Raw genomic sequence first — 17,477 nt, 5'->3', positions numbered from 1 at the left:
TTCGTTTGGTTATTCCCAGTTCGAAATCATCAAAACTCAATATCGATTTTATCTAAACCACATATAAATGGTTTAGATAAAATCGATAACTTAACAGAATCGTTAAGTGATCATGGGAGTTCTCCAGCCTTGACTTACCAGACAAAAATCATTTGCTATATCCAGATAAAGGTGGATAAAAGTACAAGAATATGATAACATATTCTTGTACTTTGATATTTCCAATACAACTACATTGGAAGCAATTTTTTATTTATCTCATTGAAGAGAAGGTTAGACTTTACATTATATTTCAAGTTCGTGACTCAGTTGCAACTTGCCAAAGATTAGCAATATTCAGCACGAAGAGGTTGTACACTGTATGAAACTGAACCAATAAAACATTAGTTTTATTAAAAAAATGCAGATGAGAAATTCTGCGGGTAAATACGGTATTTCTGTTTTTGTATATTTATCATATTTTTCCAAAATTATATGTAATTATACGGTAATCTCTAACATATATGTTATAGCTTCCAATAAATCATAGATATTTTATTGTAGAAAACTCCTGTGAATTGGATTCTTCTTGTCTACAGTTTATATTAGTGGAGATCAATTTCCCAATGATTTTATTTAGCCAAAAACATAAGAAAATTATTTACTGTTTATTTATTATTCTTCTAAAGCAAGAAATGAAAAAGACTTTCAGACGTAGTGGGTTCCCTTCTTGTCTACTTTCATTACTGCTCCATTTTTACCATCTTCGAGGATCTTCAGCACAGCACGGGCAACATCACAGGGGCTGTAAGGTGTAACAGAAAATAAAAACAATGAGAATAATATTATTTTCATATAGTTATATTACTTTAGTAAGTAATGATATCAGTGCCTACCGGATCAATGTCTGTTCTCTTATCATGGCTGCAATCACATCCTTATCGTATTCTTTAAGGCACTTAAAGTACATATCAGTCTCGACGAATGAGGGGCAAATAGCGCACACTGACACTCCTGTTTTGGCGAAATGAAACTCATCCTACAGAAGCAAAGAAAAACAGTCACGTGATTTCGGCTTCAGTTTATTTTGTTATAAAATTGATTATGAACACAGAAATGTAACTTGGCATACATATTTAAAATGTACTTGGTGATGACAGTTCATCAAAAGCGTGAAAGATCCAGTGAACCAATGAGGTTTAAAGCTTATTTTGAATGCTTTGCCCATTCTCCATAGCTTCATCTTCTGGTTTTATAACCCAGGGTAGGTCTTAGCCTTCCCAACGATATTCCACCAATAACCACTCCCAGAAGTCAAACTTCTCCAACTCAAGTCAACTTGTATGCATCTTATCAGAGGAAAACGAGATCCCACAATTGGCCTAGATTATGAATCCCTTCTTTGGTACGGGGTGTAATGCTGGCGAGAGCAAGGCCAGTATAGCCCACAACTGTTCGAAAATCTTCCAGATATCAGTGCTGATTGAGGACAAAGCTGAACTCACACGTTCTTAAATAAAACTACTTTTTCCAATGATCAAATACTTTTGAGAGGGCTGTGTATGTTTTCCCATATTCATATCAATGTCTGTGTTTTAAACTGAATAGATGAAAATCTGTTGAGGTCTGTGCTTCACCTGAAACTTTAGAGAGAGATTTAAGTGGGTTTTAACAGATGCAGAATATTCTATTGTAAAGCTTGCATTAGCATTTCCTTTCGAAACATTCCAACATTAATTTAACACAGAAATTCAAATGTGTGAAGATGAATTTCCAATGTGATGTATGGCTTCCTGCCTTCGCTAGACAAGTGCTCAAGACATATGAACAATTTAAATACACTGGAGCCTTATGACCTTAGTTGCTTTGCTGTAAAAACAATACGTAATGGATGACAATCTGCAGAAGAGATAATGATGTCTTCTAGGATGGTATGAAGATATAGGTATTGGACACTGAATACCATTTTCATACCATCGAAAGGATACATTTAAATGTGTTCAGCGTAAGATGATGTAATATTTGAGCTCACAGAGTGAAAGAATGAACATTTATCGTTGTATAGTGGCTCTGTTCGGGATTGGCTATTTCAAATATACCGTAGTCTTCCAGTGGTGCAAGTGATTCTGGCAGGGATGGAGATCTATCTAGGACCAACGACGTTAAACACACAAGGGAATGAACTAAAAGCATCCCAATTCTCCTATACCAAAAAAGATTTGCTCCGTACCAAAGCAGGGAAGATTCTACTTACATTCATTTTTAATCAACATGGATACTACTGAAAGCCTGTTTCCCAAGATGACTGGGACATATTGAGGCATCACTAGAATAGAAAAATTATGTACAATAACAAATGGTTGCTTGGACAATGAGGAAAGGAATCAATTCTCAACACCGTTGGTACTTACTCTGGACCAGATGCAGTAGTAGTAGTAGTAGTAGTAGTAGTAGTGGCACTTGATGCAAGAAAGCAAGTGTAGGAGCTTATGCAGCATCAGCCAAAAAAAAAAAAAAAAAAATCACACCATACCCTCCAATTGCCTGTCCAGTTCCTCCTTAAATTTATCCAACCCATCAACTTCCACAACGACAGATGGAAGTTTGTTTCAGCAATTAACCACCCGCTGGCTAAAGGCAAATTTCCGCACATATATTCTACATCTATCCTTTCTTAATTTGAACTTATGTCCCCGTAGGTTCGTATTCTGAACAAGTGGGAGGATCCCATCAGACTTCAGCGTGCTGAACCCATTCAAGGCCTTATAGACCTCAATCAGATCACCGCGCAGGTGCCTAGTCTCCAGCCACTGCAATTTGCAGAACTTAAGCCTCTCTTGGTAAGAGGATCCCTTCATTCCCCTCACCAATCGTGTTGCTCTTCTCTGTACACGCTCAAGCAAATCTACATCCTTCCTAAAATGAGGCCTCCAGACCTGTACGCAGTACTCAAGGCGTGGCCTGACCATTGCTTTATACAGAGGGACAATCACCTCCTTTTCCCTGCTAGCAAAATTCCTATATATCATTGACAAAACCCCATGACCTGCCCTAGCAGCCTGTCTACATTGCTCAGAAAACTTCATATCTGACTGCACAATTACTCCCAGGTCTTTTTCATTTTCTACCACCTTAAGTGTAGTACCACACAGTTGGTACGTTTCTCTGGGGTTACTTCTACCCATATGCAGTACTTTGCATTTGTCAAGGTTAAACTTCAGTTGCCACTTCTTAGCCCATCTGCCCAAATTATCTAGATCCTGTTGCAGTAGCACACTGCCATTACTGTCATTAACAACCCTGCCAACCTTCGTGTCATCTGCAAACTTCGACATTAAGCCTGATATACCTTCATCAATATCATTGATAAATATACAAAACAACAGCGGACCCAACACCGAACCCTGTGGGACTCCACTAATAACATTAGTCCACGAAGAGCAGCACCCATTGATTACCACCCTCTGTCTTCTCCCACTTAACCATCCTTTTATCCATTGTAGCAACTTACCCTTAATACCATTCTGCTCCAATTTGTAGAATAGTCTTCCATGCGCAACAGTGTCAAAAGCTTTCCTGAAATCCAAATATATGATATCAAAATTATTTTTTGCATCCAGTTCCTTTGTGACCACATCATAATATCCTATCAAATTTGTCAGACAAGACTTTCCCTTAACAAACCCATGCTGTGTCTGAATTATTGCTGCAGTCTTGTCTAGATGATCCTGCAATGCATCTTTAACCAGTGACTCCATTATTTTACCCGGAACAGAAGTTAAACTAACTGGTCTGTAATTATTCGTGTCACCCTTCGAACCTCCTTTGTGAATTGGGGATACATTTGCACATCTCCAGTCCGTGGGAACCTCCCCTGAATCCAAGGATGCTCTCATAATTATGGCTAAGGGTTTGCTTAGTTGCTTTGCCGCCTCCTTTAATATAACTGGATAGATCCCATCCGCCCCAGGTGCCTTTCTTATGTTTAACTTCAACAATTTCTCCTCCACTTTGCTCTCAGTTATTACAAAATCATTAAGCACACTGCTACAATTTGATAACCTTCTTCCATTTTCAAACTGTAATGATTCCTCACGTGTGAATGTAGATGCAAAATACTCATTCAGTTTGTTTGCTATCTGAGCAGGATCATCAACAGTCGAACCATCGATGTCAAGTGGACCAATCATATTCAGCCCCTTCCTTTTAGAGTTTATATAAGTAAAGAAATCCTTGCTGTTTTTCTTAGCATCTTTTGCCAAAGATTTCTCGTAATCCGCCTTTGCCTGCCGAACCTCCTTTGTGACCTGATTACAGACTAGCTTATATCTGCTACAGGCTTCTGCGTCGCCTGATAATTTATATGCATCCCATGCATTTTTCTTCTCTGTCACGAGTCTCATTAGTTCATTTGATAACCATTTAGGCCTAAACCTTGAACAATATTTCTTCATCGGTATGAAAAGTCTAGTAGCTTCCACGATTAATTCCTTGAATGCTTCCCACTTAGAATTTACTGTTTGTAACATCGTCAGTCGATCCCACTGTACAGAATTTAAAAACTGTCTGAGACCACTGTACTCCCCTTTACGGAAGCAAAAACCCTTTCCTTTACCCCTGACGGTAGTTACCTCTTTGAGTAAATCCCACTTCAGCACACTGTGATCACTGCCACCTAGTGGTTCCTTTATCTGCAAATTCTTAATACACGAATGATCACTGCTGATAACTAGATCAAGAGTATTACTTTCTCTGGTTGCCTCTCGAACATGCTGCTGCAGAAAACAATCACCCAATAAATCCACAAAAGTCTGACTAGTGTGTGAGTGACCAACCCACAAGTTCCAGTCAATATCTGGGAAGTTAAAATCCCCCATTATAAGACATTCTGATTTACTGGCCCACTCTATTTCTCTGTACAATTGTTCATTGTACTCATTCGAGTCATTAGGCCTATAACACACTCCTACTCTTATTTTTGCTTTTGCAGTGCTTATGTCACACCAAACTGACTCAACAGTGCACTGTCCATCTATATCAACTGGATGCACTTCTTTTGATTTTATGTTTTTCTTAATTAACAGCATAACACCTCCTCCCTTTCTGTCCTGTCTATCCTTTCTGTACACATTGTACTCCCCAAATTCCAGTTCTGCATTCCTTATATCTTTGTGACACCACGTCTCTGCTATCCCAACAATATCCGCCTTTGATGTCTTGACCAACACTTCAAATTCATCAAATTTATTTACTATACTTCTAGCATTGGTATACATGCAAGCATACATGCTCCTATGCCTATTCCTTGTTACCCTAACACATCCCATATACCCAACTATTCCAGGATGACTGCCATCCGTCCCTGAAACCCCCAACACCCCTCGCTCCAGGTCGCTTCTTATTCTAATAGAAGTTGTGCAAGAATCACCTTCACCTCTGCCTGCGGTTACTGTTAAACTATTAGTCTTTGTATCCCCCCAAGCTAGCAGTTTTCCGACCCACCTAACACTGCCTCGATAGCATCAGCAAATATTCTTGCACCCTTTCTATTTAAGTGTATCCCATCCCTGTAGAAGCAATCTCTCCTGTTAACAAGTACAGTCCAGGCTGAAAAAAATTCTACCCCTTGAGCCTTGCACAATCTTTCCAGGGCCGAATTGATCGACGAGGCTCTCATCATATACTCCCTCCTATCGTGTCTGGGCAGAATTGCAGACACTTTCAAATTCAACCCTAATTCTCGGCTTTTTTTCAACAGTGACCTGTACTTGTTGAGTAATTCTGCCGGTCTCCTACTCTTAATATCATTAGTGCCAACGTGTACAACTATATCACCTTTTGTGCCCTTGAAAGATGATATCCGCTCTACAACGTCATCAACCTTTGCCCCTGGCAGACATACCCTGGTCCTGTTCCACCTATCCTTTTTACATAGCATGTTCCCCGTTTCCCTGACAATAGAGTCATGCATCCATGATCTGTTTATTTGTACATTATTTGAATGATCTTGAGGATTTCCATCTGGAAGCCAAATTTAGTCAACTAATATAAATATGTTTGCCAAATCTTGGCATGCAGGTGGTCATCCTCTCTCTCTCTCTCCACAAATTGTATATGGATTGCCAGTGAAGTTTGATGATGGCTTGATCTCAATACATTTGAATAGTGTTGGAATCAAGTATGCAATTCCTTCCATGACTCATCATCTCGTATCTTTTTTGTGAATCCAACCTAAGAAAAGCAAAATTCTCAAGGTTATTTAATACCCTTTGCTGAAGAATGGGACGGCATGTCGGAACACTTACCCCAAAGCTACGAGTTAGCCCAACCACTCCATACTTAGTTGCAGAGTACACCGGGGCTGCAGGACACGGAATTAAGCCTGTAAAGTAAATATCAATTAGGGACTTCGTATACTCTTGTGAAATTCATACCCAGATAAAGCTATCAACAAACATTTTTAAAAAAAGATAGAGGGCAGAGAAACAACAGGACAACATATGCTTTCCAATGGAGAAATTATGTTTACATTTAAATTATTAACAATGTTTAATTCAGAAGTGAATTGAACATAATTGAATTAAAGGGCAGACAGTGGGTCTTAATGCTGAAATACACCATTACTCAAGAGATGCGAGAGATAACTGGAGGGTCAATTTGATACAAGTATGATTAAGCATAAATTTGAATATAAGTTGACTTATATGCTGGCATATACGGTAATGGTTAATTTTACCTGCTAACGACGCTGTATTTATTATAGTTCCGCCAAAGCCACCTCGATCTATCCCCATGAATCGAAAACCCAGCATAGTCCCACGAACTACAGCGCCCTGGAAGTAATAATTTATATGAAACAATGAATCCAATTGCATATTACTAAAGGAATTTTTCAGAGAGTTTCTACTTCTACAAGGTGTACATAAAACGTGGACTTCGTGGAGTTGATTCAATACTCACCAGGTTAACCTCCAATGTTAATTTCCAATCCTCTGAATTTATCCCAGCGTTATTAAAAACGATATCAACCTTTGCCATTTTAGCAATCACCTCTTGGAATACTCCTTGAAATAAACAAATCAATGAATTAATATATTATGCTTCATGTTACATACACTCATGAGCAAAAACATTATGACCAACAGCTTAACTGCGTGTTAAAGCACCTTTCGCCGTGCTAACGACTTGCACCTGGCTTGGCATCAACTACTCGAGATCGTGGAAGTTGTTCTCAGGTATCTTGGACAGAAGGACGTCCTTGGGTTCGACAACGGAGCGGAGCAGTGGCACAGACTACCGAATAGTCTGTTGTCCCAGACAGCAAGAGCCAACCGCCATTCACCTTGACTGTCAACTCCCCTCCCCTTCCCGGCATTTTGGTTGTTTGTGTGTCCCTCTTTGGACCATTCCTGCCACAACTTCACTATGGTGGCCCTCGAACAGCCGACAGTGCTTGAGGTTGTTGAGATGCTGGTCCCAACCGCCTTTCCAGCGTGTCAAATCATTCCCCGTTCGAACATTGCAAGGTCTATCCCTTTCCTCATTGCACATGTTTGGTATTCACGAAATGACAGACACTACTCCTGAGGGAACTGTATATGCTTCGCCGGTTGGTAATGTAGAAACAAGTGTGATCATAATGTTTTGACTCATGAGTGTATAAATGCATAAAGTAATTTACTCAGTGTATACCATGTTACCAAAGGTATTGGGACACTAGGAGACAACAATGGTGTAGTTCTCCTTTTCCAGCCAATTAGGACACATATGGAATAAAATATCCACCCTTGTGCAAGGTACCATCAGAGAAAGGTACCATAGACCCAACACGAAAAGCAGATACAAACCATCAGGCTACCACCACAACACTTCATAGATGACACCATTCAGTTTTTTCAAAACATTTTCCAAGTTGGGCCTTCGCAGTGGATATAATTACCTGCCTCTACAGCATGGATGGAAAACGCCCAGGTTCAAATCCCGTCAATGATGCGAGCACTTTATATGGGCTTCTTTAACAAAACAATCAAACTGACCATAGAATACACGTAATTTATAGACACAGTATACCGACAACTTATAGCTATAGTTGCTTTGGTGCTTAACACTTATTTACTCCAAGTTGGGACAATAAAGTTCTTTCTTCTGATGAAAACTTTGCATCACGATTCATTGTTGAAGAGAATATTTATATGGCTTTGGTGGGTTGTTTGAAATTTAGGCCCAGTTAATTAAAGCAATGGGGATTCTCCCTAAGAGATAATTGTATAAATTAGAGAAGATCCATCGGTGGATTAGGGATTGATTTGAAGGACAGGAAGCAGAGACAGGTCAAAAATGGGTGTTCATCAAAGCAGACTGGAGTAGCAAGTAAAGTCCCTCGAGGATTAGTGCTTGGACCTCTCTTGCTATCATTATGCTATTTTTATACTAATATTACACTCACTGATCTCTGAATTTCGAACACCCCATTCAGCTATCGCTAACAACTGCAGAGAATTAAGCAAAGAGGATGTTCGTGGAGAACGAAGAGTTTAGCACGTTGTACGGGCTCAACGACAGGTCAATGTGCGACAGTTGACATCGTAATACAATATGGAGAATGCAAGAACAATATCAAATGACGTACCGCACACTCAGACGTCCAATAGCAACCAGTCCTCACCGCTGATCATCCTCGACAGCTAATGCTGTGGTGTCAACAACACGCTGGTTGGACATCAGGACTGAAAACGAGTGTACTGGTCGGATGAATACAAACAGCTGGTACAACACACCAACGGATGCCTTCGTGTGGCGAACCATCGTCCATGGACTTGTGTCCATGCAGATGGGTCCACGGACCCATCGTCTATGGTGCCCTCTGTCCAGGAAGGTGGTGGTGATTGAGTAATTTGGGGCATGTTTTACTGGTAAGAACTAGAACCACTGGTGCGTATAGACCAATTTCAATGGTGTACGTTCTACTGACAGCTCTTAGGAGGCCATGCGCACTCTCTCCATGTTGCAATATTTCCCAGACAGAAACGGGATCTTCCAAAACAATAAAGGGCCGTGTCATCGGGCCTCGCACCTCGCACTATGCACGACTGGTTCAATGAACCAGTCGTGCATAGTGCGAGGTGCGAGATGCATAGTGCACAGTGAAAAATCACCCATCTTGATTGTCCTCCAAATTTGCCTAATCTTAATCCAGTTGAACCCCTTTGGAATATTTTGAAAAGAGAAATGAGGCGTATTGACACGCAACAATCATCTATTCGGACACTGTGGAAAGCCTTGGAGGCAGCATGGCTGCAGAGCCATGTGGACATCTTCAGACATCTAGTGGAATCAATGGCTAGACGAATAGCGGCTGTTTATCCTTGCAAATAGTGGCCCAACGGAATATTAGGTAGCGATCACTTAGTGTATACATTGAGACAAAATTCGAACCGAAGTCTCTTCCACAGAAGGAAAGGGTGGAAGGGGACGGAAGGAGAGTTCTTGTACCACTGTACTATAACCGTTAGTTTCTTAGTATTTTCATAACAGTGAACAAACTTCGATTATGGTAATTTTAATTTTCATTGGCTCAAAAAATTAATAATTAATTATTTTAGAAGAAACTTTGAAAATTAGATCAAGTCAACCTACCTTCAAATTGATGTTCAGAGGTAACATCACACTTGACAAAAATGGCCGTTCCTTTGCCATGCTTTTTGTTGATCTCGTTGGCAACGGCTTGACCTTTCTCCTGCTTGACATCCGCTATACATACCTAGAAGAACAAATCGATGGTGATTTTGGTTTGGCCAAAAAAAGAGAAAATGCAATTGTTTGGATAAGTTGCAAATACAGGTTTAGGCAAGAAACGTGCGATTTTAAAAACTCAATAATTAAATAAAGGATTTGTATTTAAGAAATATGCCCTTAAAGTACATGGAATGTCTTGTTTTTGACGATAGTATCCTTAAGTGGTGCGCAGTGTAACAACTCCAAAGAAATTGAAGGACCTAATGGAGTGTTTGGAAAGCAGGTGAACAGCTGAAAACAGACTGCATGGTTGGACAAAAATATGCTGGCAGTGGTGGTATCGTGGTTTGGGGAATGATTTCATGGACATCACTGGGTCCCCCTCGTCTCCAACTGAACACATCTTCACCGCCAGATCCTACCTCGGAATTTATTCGGACCAAGTTTACATGGTGACTGTGTATTCAGATGGCACTGGACCCCTTAAAAAAAAATACGCCCTGTATCACAAGGCCCATTGTGCAGGAATAGTTTGAAGATAATCTCCAATCATAAATTCCCCTACATCAATCCCATCGAACATTTGTGGGACGTTGGAACACAGCGTTCGCCAGTGATTCGTTCCGTTGTCGAACTCCGGGGATTCTCCTGATCAGCTGGTCCAGGATAGCTGAGAACACCCTCCTCGGTATTGTGGAGTAGATGCCACCAGGTGCACGCTGTTAGTACAGCGAAAGGCGACTGTGCACACTATTAGGTAGGTGGTCACAATGTTTCGACTCATGAGTGTAGATGAAAGTGAGCATCTTCAGATATCCATAGATTGAATAAAAACTTCATCGTGATCCATTTGAATTAGCATTTCTTGACAAAAGCTTTTACAGGTAAGGAGATCACAAGGTTTTAATTTTTGCAGCTTTGTAAGGATGGAAATTTAGATCCAGGTGCAATATTCGCCACTCCTATTGGGTAAGTCTAACGACATTGCATGCCAACGTGCAGAACGCTTTCGAGTACGTATGACAGTGGTCCTGACAGCTGCGATGTTTTCCAGTTTACCAACAATTCTTATTCCACCAAGAGGCTTCTTTTTGAGATAAGAAAAAAAACATACCCACGTTTCAATGGCATGGCATGAGTAGACAGTACAGGATCTTTGAGCTTAAGCTTAAAATGGACCCCAAAAAACGTCAAGCGCCCTTGTAACCGTCGTTGCTTTTGTAAAGTACCATGGTGGCAAAAGAATGTGTGCACCATTCCACTGTATGGATACACTGGGACAGAATCCATCACCAGTCCACTGTATGGGCAGAATCCATCTCTCCAGAATCCATCTTTTTAAAATCGCCCGTGTCCCTGCCCCATATAAGTTTGTTAAAAGCTAAAGAAATCTGTTTAATCCATTTCCAAAATTCATCATCCATCAGATGGCAACTTACCTTGCATCCTTGGTCAGCAAGCTCTTCACTGATGGCTTTTCCAATTCCTTGAGCACCACCTGTCACAATGGCAACCTTACCCTCTAATTCCATCGTGTTTTGCAGATCTGAAAGAAACGCATCCCTCGTAAGTGTTGTGCTTTGATGATAGAATTCGCTTATTTTGTAGAATGTGCACGTTTAGTATCTAATAAATAAATAATTTTGTTTATAGTTTCAAGGACCACCAGAGGGAGTATTTTTCAATGCAAATCTCTCATGCTCTTCTGTTTACTTAAATTTTAATTCTTCATCATCTTCTCGAAAAAAATGTAGCAATCAATAAATAGGAATTGCTAGCCAAAGCTACCATCTTTGGTCTTAAAACAAGAAAAATAATAAATAAAGAATAATAAAATAAATAAAAATAAAAATGGCACCTACCGCACACCTTCACATTCACCTATAAAGTCAGAAGAAATTGTGTCTTCTTTCTCTCTATTCTTCAGATAAAACGATATCTGTCGATAACGTCCATTAGAGAGATATTTCGACATAATTGGGGACTTCAATCCAGAGTTCCCTTATGATAAGAAATCGGTACAGATACATGAACCATTACACAATGTACACTATCTTCCAAAAGTAACCGGACACCTGCTTTCAAAGAATGGCTTGTCGGATACTTTTGGCAATATACACTCAGTGATTACTGAATTATGACCACCACCCCCCATACGTAATGGACTATTTCGCGTAGCTCACAGTATAAAAAGCTGAACAGCTTCTTAGAGGAATGGTAATATGCATCTGGTGGTGCAAGTCAAAGTAAAAAATAAAACTGGAAACTCCACATCTTGTAGGATGCTCATGTCGTTAAGGTGTACAAAGAATGGTGCTGAATTGGTCAAACCACCTCCCACCGACAAGGCGGATGTTCGTGGTGAGCGAAGGATGAAGCGCGTTGTAAGGGCTCAACGACATTGCAATTCAATATGGGAATGCAAGAACAATATCCCAAATGACGATGCGCTGCATGTTCTAAGACTTATGGGGTTCCATAGCAGACCATCCAAGAGACACCCTCTCCTCATCGCTGATCATCGTCGAGTGAATGCTGTGGTGTTAACAACACGTTGGTTGGACGCTGGAGGACCGGAAACGAGTGTGCTGGTCAGATGAGTCCAAATACCTGGTGCAACACGCCGACGGACGCCATTGTGTGTGGAGCAAGCAGCACGAGTCCATGGACCCACTTGTGGTAAGCCACTTGCAACAGATGGGTGGTTGCTTAATATGAGGCATATTTTTCTGGCAAGAACTAGGACCCTGGTGCGTATGGACCAACTCTTCAATGGTCTCCTGGCAGCTCTTAGGAGACCATGTACACTCTACCATGATGCATTTTTTCCCGAACAGGACCTTCCAAGATGATAATGTGTCATTGGGCTCGGACTGTGCATGATTGGTTCGAGGAACACAGTGAAGATAACGCCCATCTTGACTGACCTCAGTCCATCTGAACACTCAGGAAGGCATGGATGCCTTCCAGGGCGATCACAGTTGGAATTCTGGGTTGCATCGAAAATTATCTTTACACCCGTGAGTTGGATAATTGTTATGTTCTCCTATATATGACGAATTTCTGGATTGCCCTGAACTTCCTAAATAACGTGGTTGATAGGCTACATTAACGGATTCCTGCCATCCAATGTTGAAGTTTTCAGCAACTGCTTCCAATGTTGCATTCCGATGTTTTGCACATGGTGCGCCAGATAATTATGATCCCAGTCGTGTAGTGACTTCAGGTGGGACATGTTCTTCTCCTTGCAAAGCTTTATTTCGCATAGCCACTGTCTACGTCGATACATGGGTCAACTCCTACTGCACATAACTATGGTCTTGTCGCTGGCTTTTTATTTATTTATTTTCTAAGGAGATTAAGGTTATGAGGTGTCAACGTATCGTGGTTATCACTTTCTTTTCGCTTTGATGGGATTCAAACCTAGGCCTTTTCACCAAGTGAAAGCACGTGATCTCAAAATATAGTTCTTTAACGATCTTTTACTGCTCGAACCACATTCCGATTGCTTACCCAATAAGTGTTTGTTTATTTTTCTATTGTTTACACAACACTCGACTGTTTACTTAATCAGTCCTGGAATTTCGAAATAGTAACAATCAGAGATGCTGTTATTTTTCAATAAAAACAACAAATATGTTTATTAAAAGTATGGTTCAAACTGGAGCACGAGAGTGGCATGGATGTCAGATTATCTACTGCTACAAAGAGGAACTGCTTGGAATAGCCTGAACTGCGCATGTGCACTATTTTGTTTTTATCACTTCATCCACTAGAAAGGCTGTAATAAGAGAGTGGTCATGTGAGTAAGGCTATTGTTGCCCTCACAAAGAGTTTCCCTGGTATTGCACTATTTAAAACAAATACGATATCGACAGAAGGTTAATCTGCCATGATTTGAATATTAGACAATGGCTAAATGGCAGATTAATTATTTGAAGAAGTCCAGTAGCGCAGTTGTTCCATGTTTCTCAAAGTTCTGGAGATTACAGGACTATGTAATTGTGGTTCAAGGCTCCCAAAATCTTATTTTAAATCCAGGCTGCTTCGAGGGCTAATGGCGAGTAGGCTCGCCTTTAGCCCTCGAAGCAGCCTGGATTTATTATAGCATGGATTCAACGAAGTGTCGAATGAGTGCCACAAGAACCCTGGTTTATGTTGGCTCGACTACTTCTGCTGTTTTTGTAAATTGGATGGTTGCAAATCTCTACGCTGAAGAACTCATTTCATTGCATCCCACAGGTGCTCAATTGGCTGAGATCTGACGACTGGAGAGACGCTACAATAGGCTGACTTTTGAAGGACTCATTCTCAGATGGGTACACTCAGCCATGATGAGATACACGTGGTCGAAAACGATTTTCAGATGAACATCTTAATGTTGCCCAATTAGTATCAAGCTGTCCTAAATCGTCGCCACAGCTCTACGTTGTTGAGTTTAGCAGGATGAGTCCATAGACTCATGCTGTTTTCACCATATTTTGCTCTTCCCATCAGCGTGGGAATCGGGATTTGTCACACCAAGCAACGTTTTTATAATCCTTCACTATCCATTGTTGGTGTTCTGCAGCTCATTGGAACTGAACCTTCTTGTTAGTGCCACAGTACACATCGTATGGAAAGATACTATGGGATATGCATTCTGGAATGGTGCATTCAGTAGTTATTCGACTGCCTGTGGCCTTTCCATTACTCTTTAGGTCTTGTCAGCCTCCATTAGCCTCGCGCTTTAACGAGCTGTTTCCGGACACAGGACGGCAATTAGCTGGACGTTTTTTGGTTATTGGACCAATCTAAATTCATTCGAAACACAGTGGTAAGTAAAAATCGCAGTGGGACAGTAGTTTCCGAGATAATGATACTAGCGCGTGTGTTTGAAAGTAATAGGGGTTGATGTGAAGGGTGGCGGCATTGAGTTGCAGCCAAGCGCAAGAATGCGTTGAGTTGCAGAACATCAGTAATCGACAGTGGAAGATTAGAAAAAACTTTGCTTGGTGTGACCAATTCTGGCTCCTCCTGTTTCGCGCTGATGGTAGGAGCAGAATATGGAGCATGAGTCCATGGACCCCTCCTACCAAGTTCAACAATGCATACCTGTGGTGGCGGTGTAGGCCAGCTTGATACCAGTGCTGTAACATTAGGATGTTAATCTGCCGACCACGTGTGTCCCATTTGACGTGCACCCATTTGAGAATGAGTTCTTCAAAAGTCAGCCTACGTCACATAACAGTTGACTGGTTTCTGACGGTCAACATCAGTTTAAAAGTTCTAAGAACAAAAATAGCACGCAGGTGTTAATTAATTTAACATGTTTTAAATCAATATTATTTATACAGCATCAGCCAAGAAAAAAAAAAAAGCGCATCCCATTTCCCCTATCCATTGTCTCCAATAGTTTTTCTAGTTCTTCCTTGAATTTATTTAAGCCATCAACTTCCACAACAGACGGAAGTTTGTTCCAGCAATCAACAACTCGCTAGATAAAGGCAAAATTCAGCACATCTATTCTACAACCATCCTTCTTCAATTTGAATTTGTGCCTCCTCGCATGCGTAGTCTCAGCAGGAGGAAGAATCCCATTCACGTTGAATTTGCTCAATCCATTCAAAGTCTTAAATGATGCCTAGTCTCCAGACGCTGCAATTTCCAGAACTGAAGCCTTTTTTGGTAAGAGCACGCTTTTTTCCCTCACCAATCTTGTTGCCCTTCTCTGTGCTCGCTCAAGCAGTTCTACGTCCTTCCGAAAATGAAGCCTCCACACACACCTGTATGCAGTACTCAATGCCTGACCATTGCCTTATACAAAGGAATAATCACCTCCTTTTCCCTACTAGCAATATTCCTGTGTCATCGGGAACACCCCATGGCCGGCTCTGGAAGCCTGTCTGCACTGCTCAAAAAACTTCATATCTGACTGAACAATTACCCCCAGGTATTTTTCATTCTCCATCTCCCTGAATGTACAACCACACAGTTGGTACATTCCTCTGGAGTTACTTCTATCCATATGCAGTATTTTGCATTTGTCAATGTTAAACTTCAGTTGCCACCTCTCAGCCCATCTGCCCAACTTTTCTAGATCCTGTTGCTGCAGCACACTGCCATGGTTGTCATTAAAAACCCTGCCAACCTTTCCTTTATCTGAAAACTTGGTCATTAACCCTGATATACCTTCATCAGTATCGATAAATATACAAAACAACAGTGGACCCAACACCGAATGTTTCCCATTTAGAATCGGCTGTTGGTAACGTTATCAGTTGGTCCCACTGTATAGAATTTAAAAACTGTCTGAGACCACCATAGTCACCTTTACAAAAGCAAAAACCCTTCCCTTTACCCCTGATGGTAGTTACATCTTTAAGTAAATCCCCAATCAGTACACTATGATCACTGCCACCTAGTGGTTCCTTTATCTGCAAATTCCTAATTACATTAATAATCACTGCTGATAATCAGCAGTTGCGTTCCGAATATGCTTTTTTTGGGAAACAATCGTGCAGTAATTCCACAAAAGCTTTGTTAGTGTGCAAGTGGTCAATCCAAAGCCTTGTTGCTTGGGGGCCAAACTTTCATTATGGGAGCTTTTCATTTCGCTTCCAAACTTTCATTTCATGAAAGTTTGGCTTCAGTTCTGGCTTTTGGGAGCCAAATTTCATTATGGGAGCTTTTCATTTGGCTTCCAACTTTCATTTCATGAAAGTTTGGCTTCAATTCTGGCTTTTGGGAGCCAAACTTTCATTTCATGAGGTTTGACTCCCAACTTGAGTTACACTTAAGTTATAAATTAATTTATAATATTCTGGCAGATTTTTGGAATTTATAATAATTTTTTATAAAATATTCATTCAAATTTAAAATAACTTATCATTTTTGAATCTTTCTTAAATTTCCTGAAAATTTTTAAATATTCAAAATATTTTAGTAAACTATAATAAATTTACATTCATTTAGTATTATAGTACATATCTTCTTACAATTAATCGTTTTTATTTTATCTCTCCAAAGTGAAGTCACATTCGAGATTTCTTCCATTTCGTTTAACTTCGAATTCTTTTTATCAATCACACTGAAAATCCTGTACCTAGCATGCTTTGAGAGGCTCCATTGGAGAAGAGACCATCACCACTAGGTTGCCATTTGAAGTGCCAAAGAGACCATCGCCAAGTTGTCATCTGAATTCTTTTTATGAATCATAATGAAAATCCAGTACCTAGCACGCTTTGCTACTTGCTTGAGAGGCTCCATTTGAGAAGTACCTCCAAGTTGTCATCTGAAGTGGCTAAAGGACCAAAGAGACCATCACCAAGTTGTCATCTGAAGTTCCCAGAAGACCAATGAGACCACCGAGTTTTCATCTGAATTATTTTTATGAATCATACTGAAAATCATGTACTTAGTATGCTTTGCTACTTGCTGAAGAGGCTCCATTTGAGAAGATACCACTTTAGATGAGGAGTTGGTGGTATCTTCTCAAATGGAGCCTCTTGAGAAGATACCACCAACTCCTCATCTAAAGTGACTAAAGCAAAGACAACATCACCAATTTATCATATGAAGTGGCTAAAGAACCAAAGAGACCATCACCAAGTTATCATCTGAAGTGCCTAAAAGACCAAGGAGACCATAACCAAGTTGTCATCTGAATTCTTTTTATGAATCATACTGAAAATCCTGTACCTAGCGCGCTGTGCTACTTGTTTGAGATGCTCCATTTGAGAAGATACCACCAAATTCTAATCTGAAGTGCCTAAAGGACCAAA

The 17,477-nt window shown here is 40.4% G+C and overlaps 1 protein-coding gene across 1 annotated transcript; it reads right to left on the bottom strand.

Annotated features, from left to right (window-relative positions):
• Positions 1 to 687: 687 nt before the first annotated feature.
• Positions 688 to 11,246, bottom strand: LOC150086224 (15-hydroxyprostaglandin dehydrogenase [NAD(+)]-like). The gene is made up of 7 exons (XM_090374830.1): positions 11,154 to 11,246; positions 9,616 to 9,739; positions 6,940 to 7,049; positions 6,716 to 6,812; positions 6,285 to 6,361; positions 876 to 1,018; positions 688 to 784 (listed from the first exon to the last, which is right to left on the bottom strand). Exons 1-7 carry the CDS (start codon positions 11,244 to 11,246, stop codon positions 688 to 690), a joined length of 741 nt encoding a protein of 246 aa, XP_090230956.1.
• Positions 11,247 to 17,477: the final 6,231 nt, after the last annotated feature.

This window comes from Mastigoproctus giganteus, chromosome 5 (assembly GCF_048544385.1).
Source record: "Mastigoproctus giganteus isolate SK-2022 chromosome 5, ASM4854438v1, whole genome shotgun sequence".
Taxonomy (NCBI): domain Eukaryota; kingdom Metazoa; phylum Arthropoda; class Arachnida; order Uropygi; family Thelyphonidae; genus Mastigoproctus; species Mastigoproctus giganteus.
This window is presented reverse-complemented; position numbering and strand designations above follow the sequence as displayed.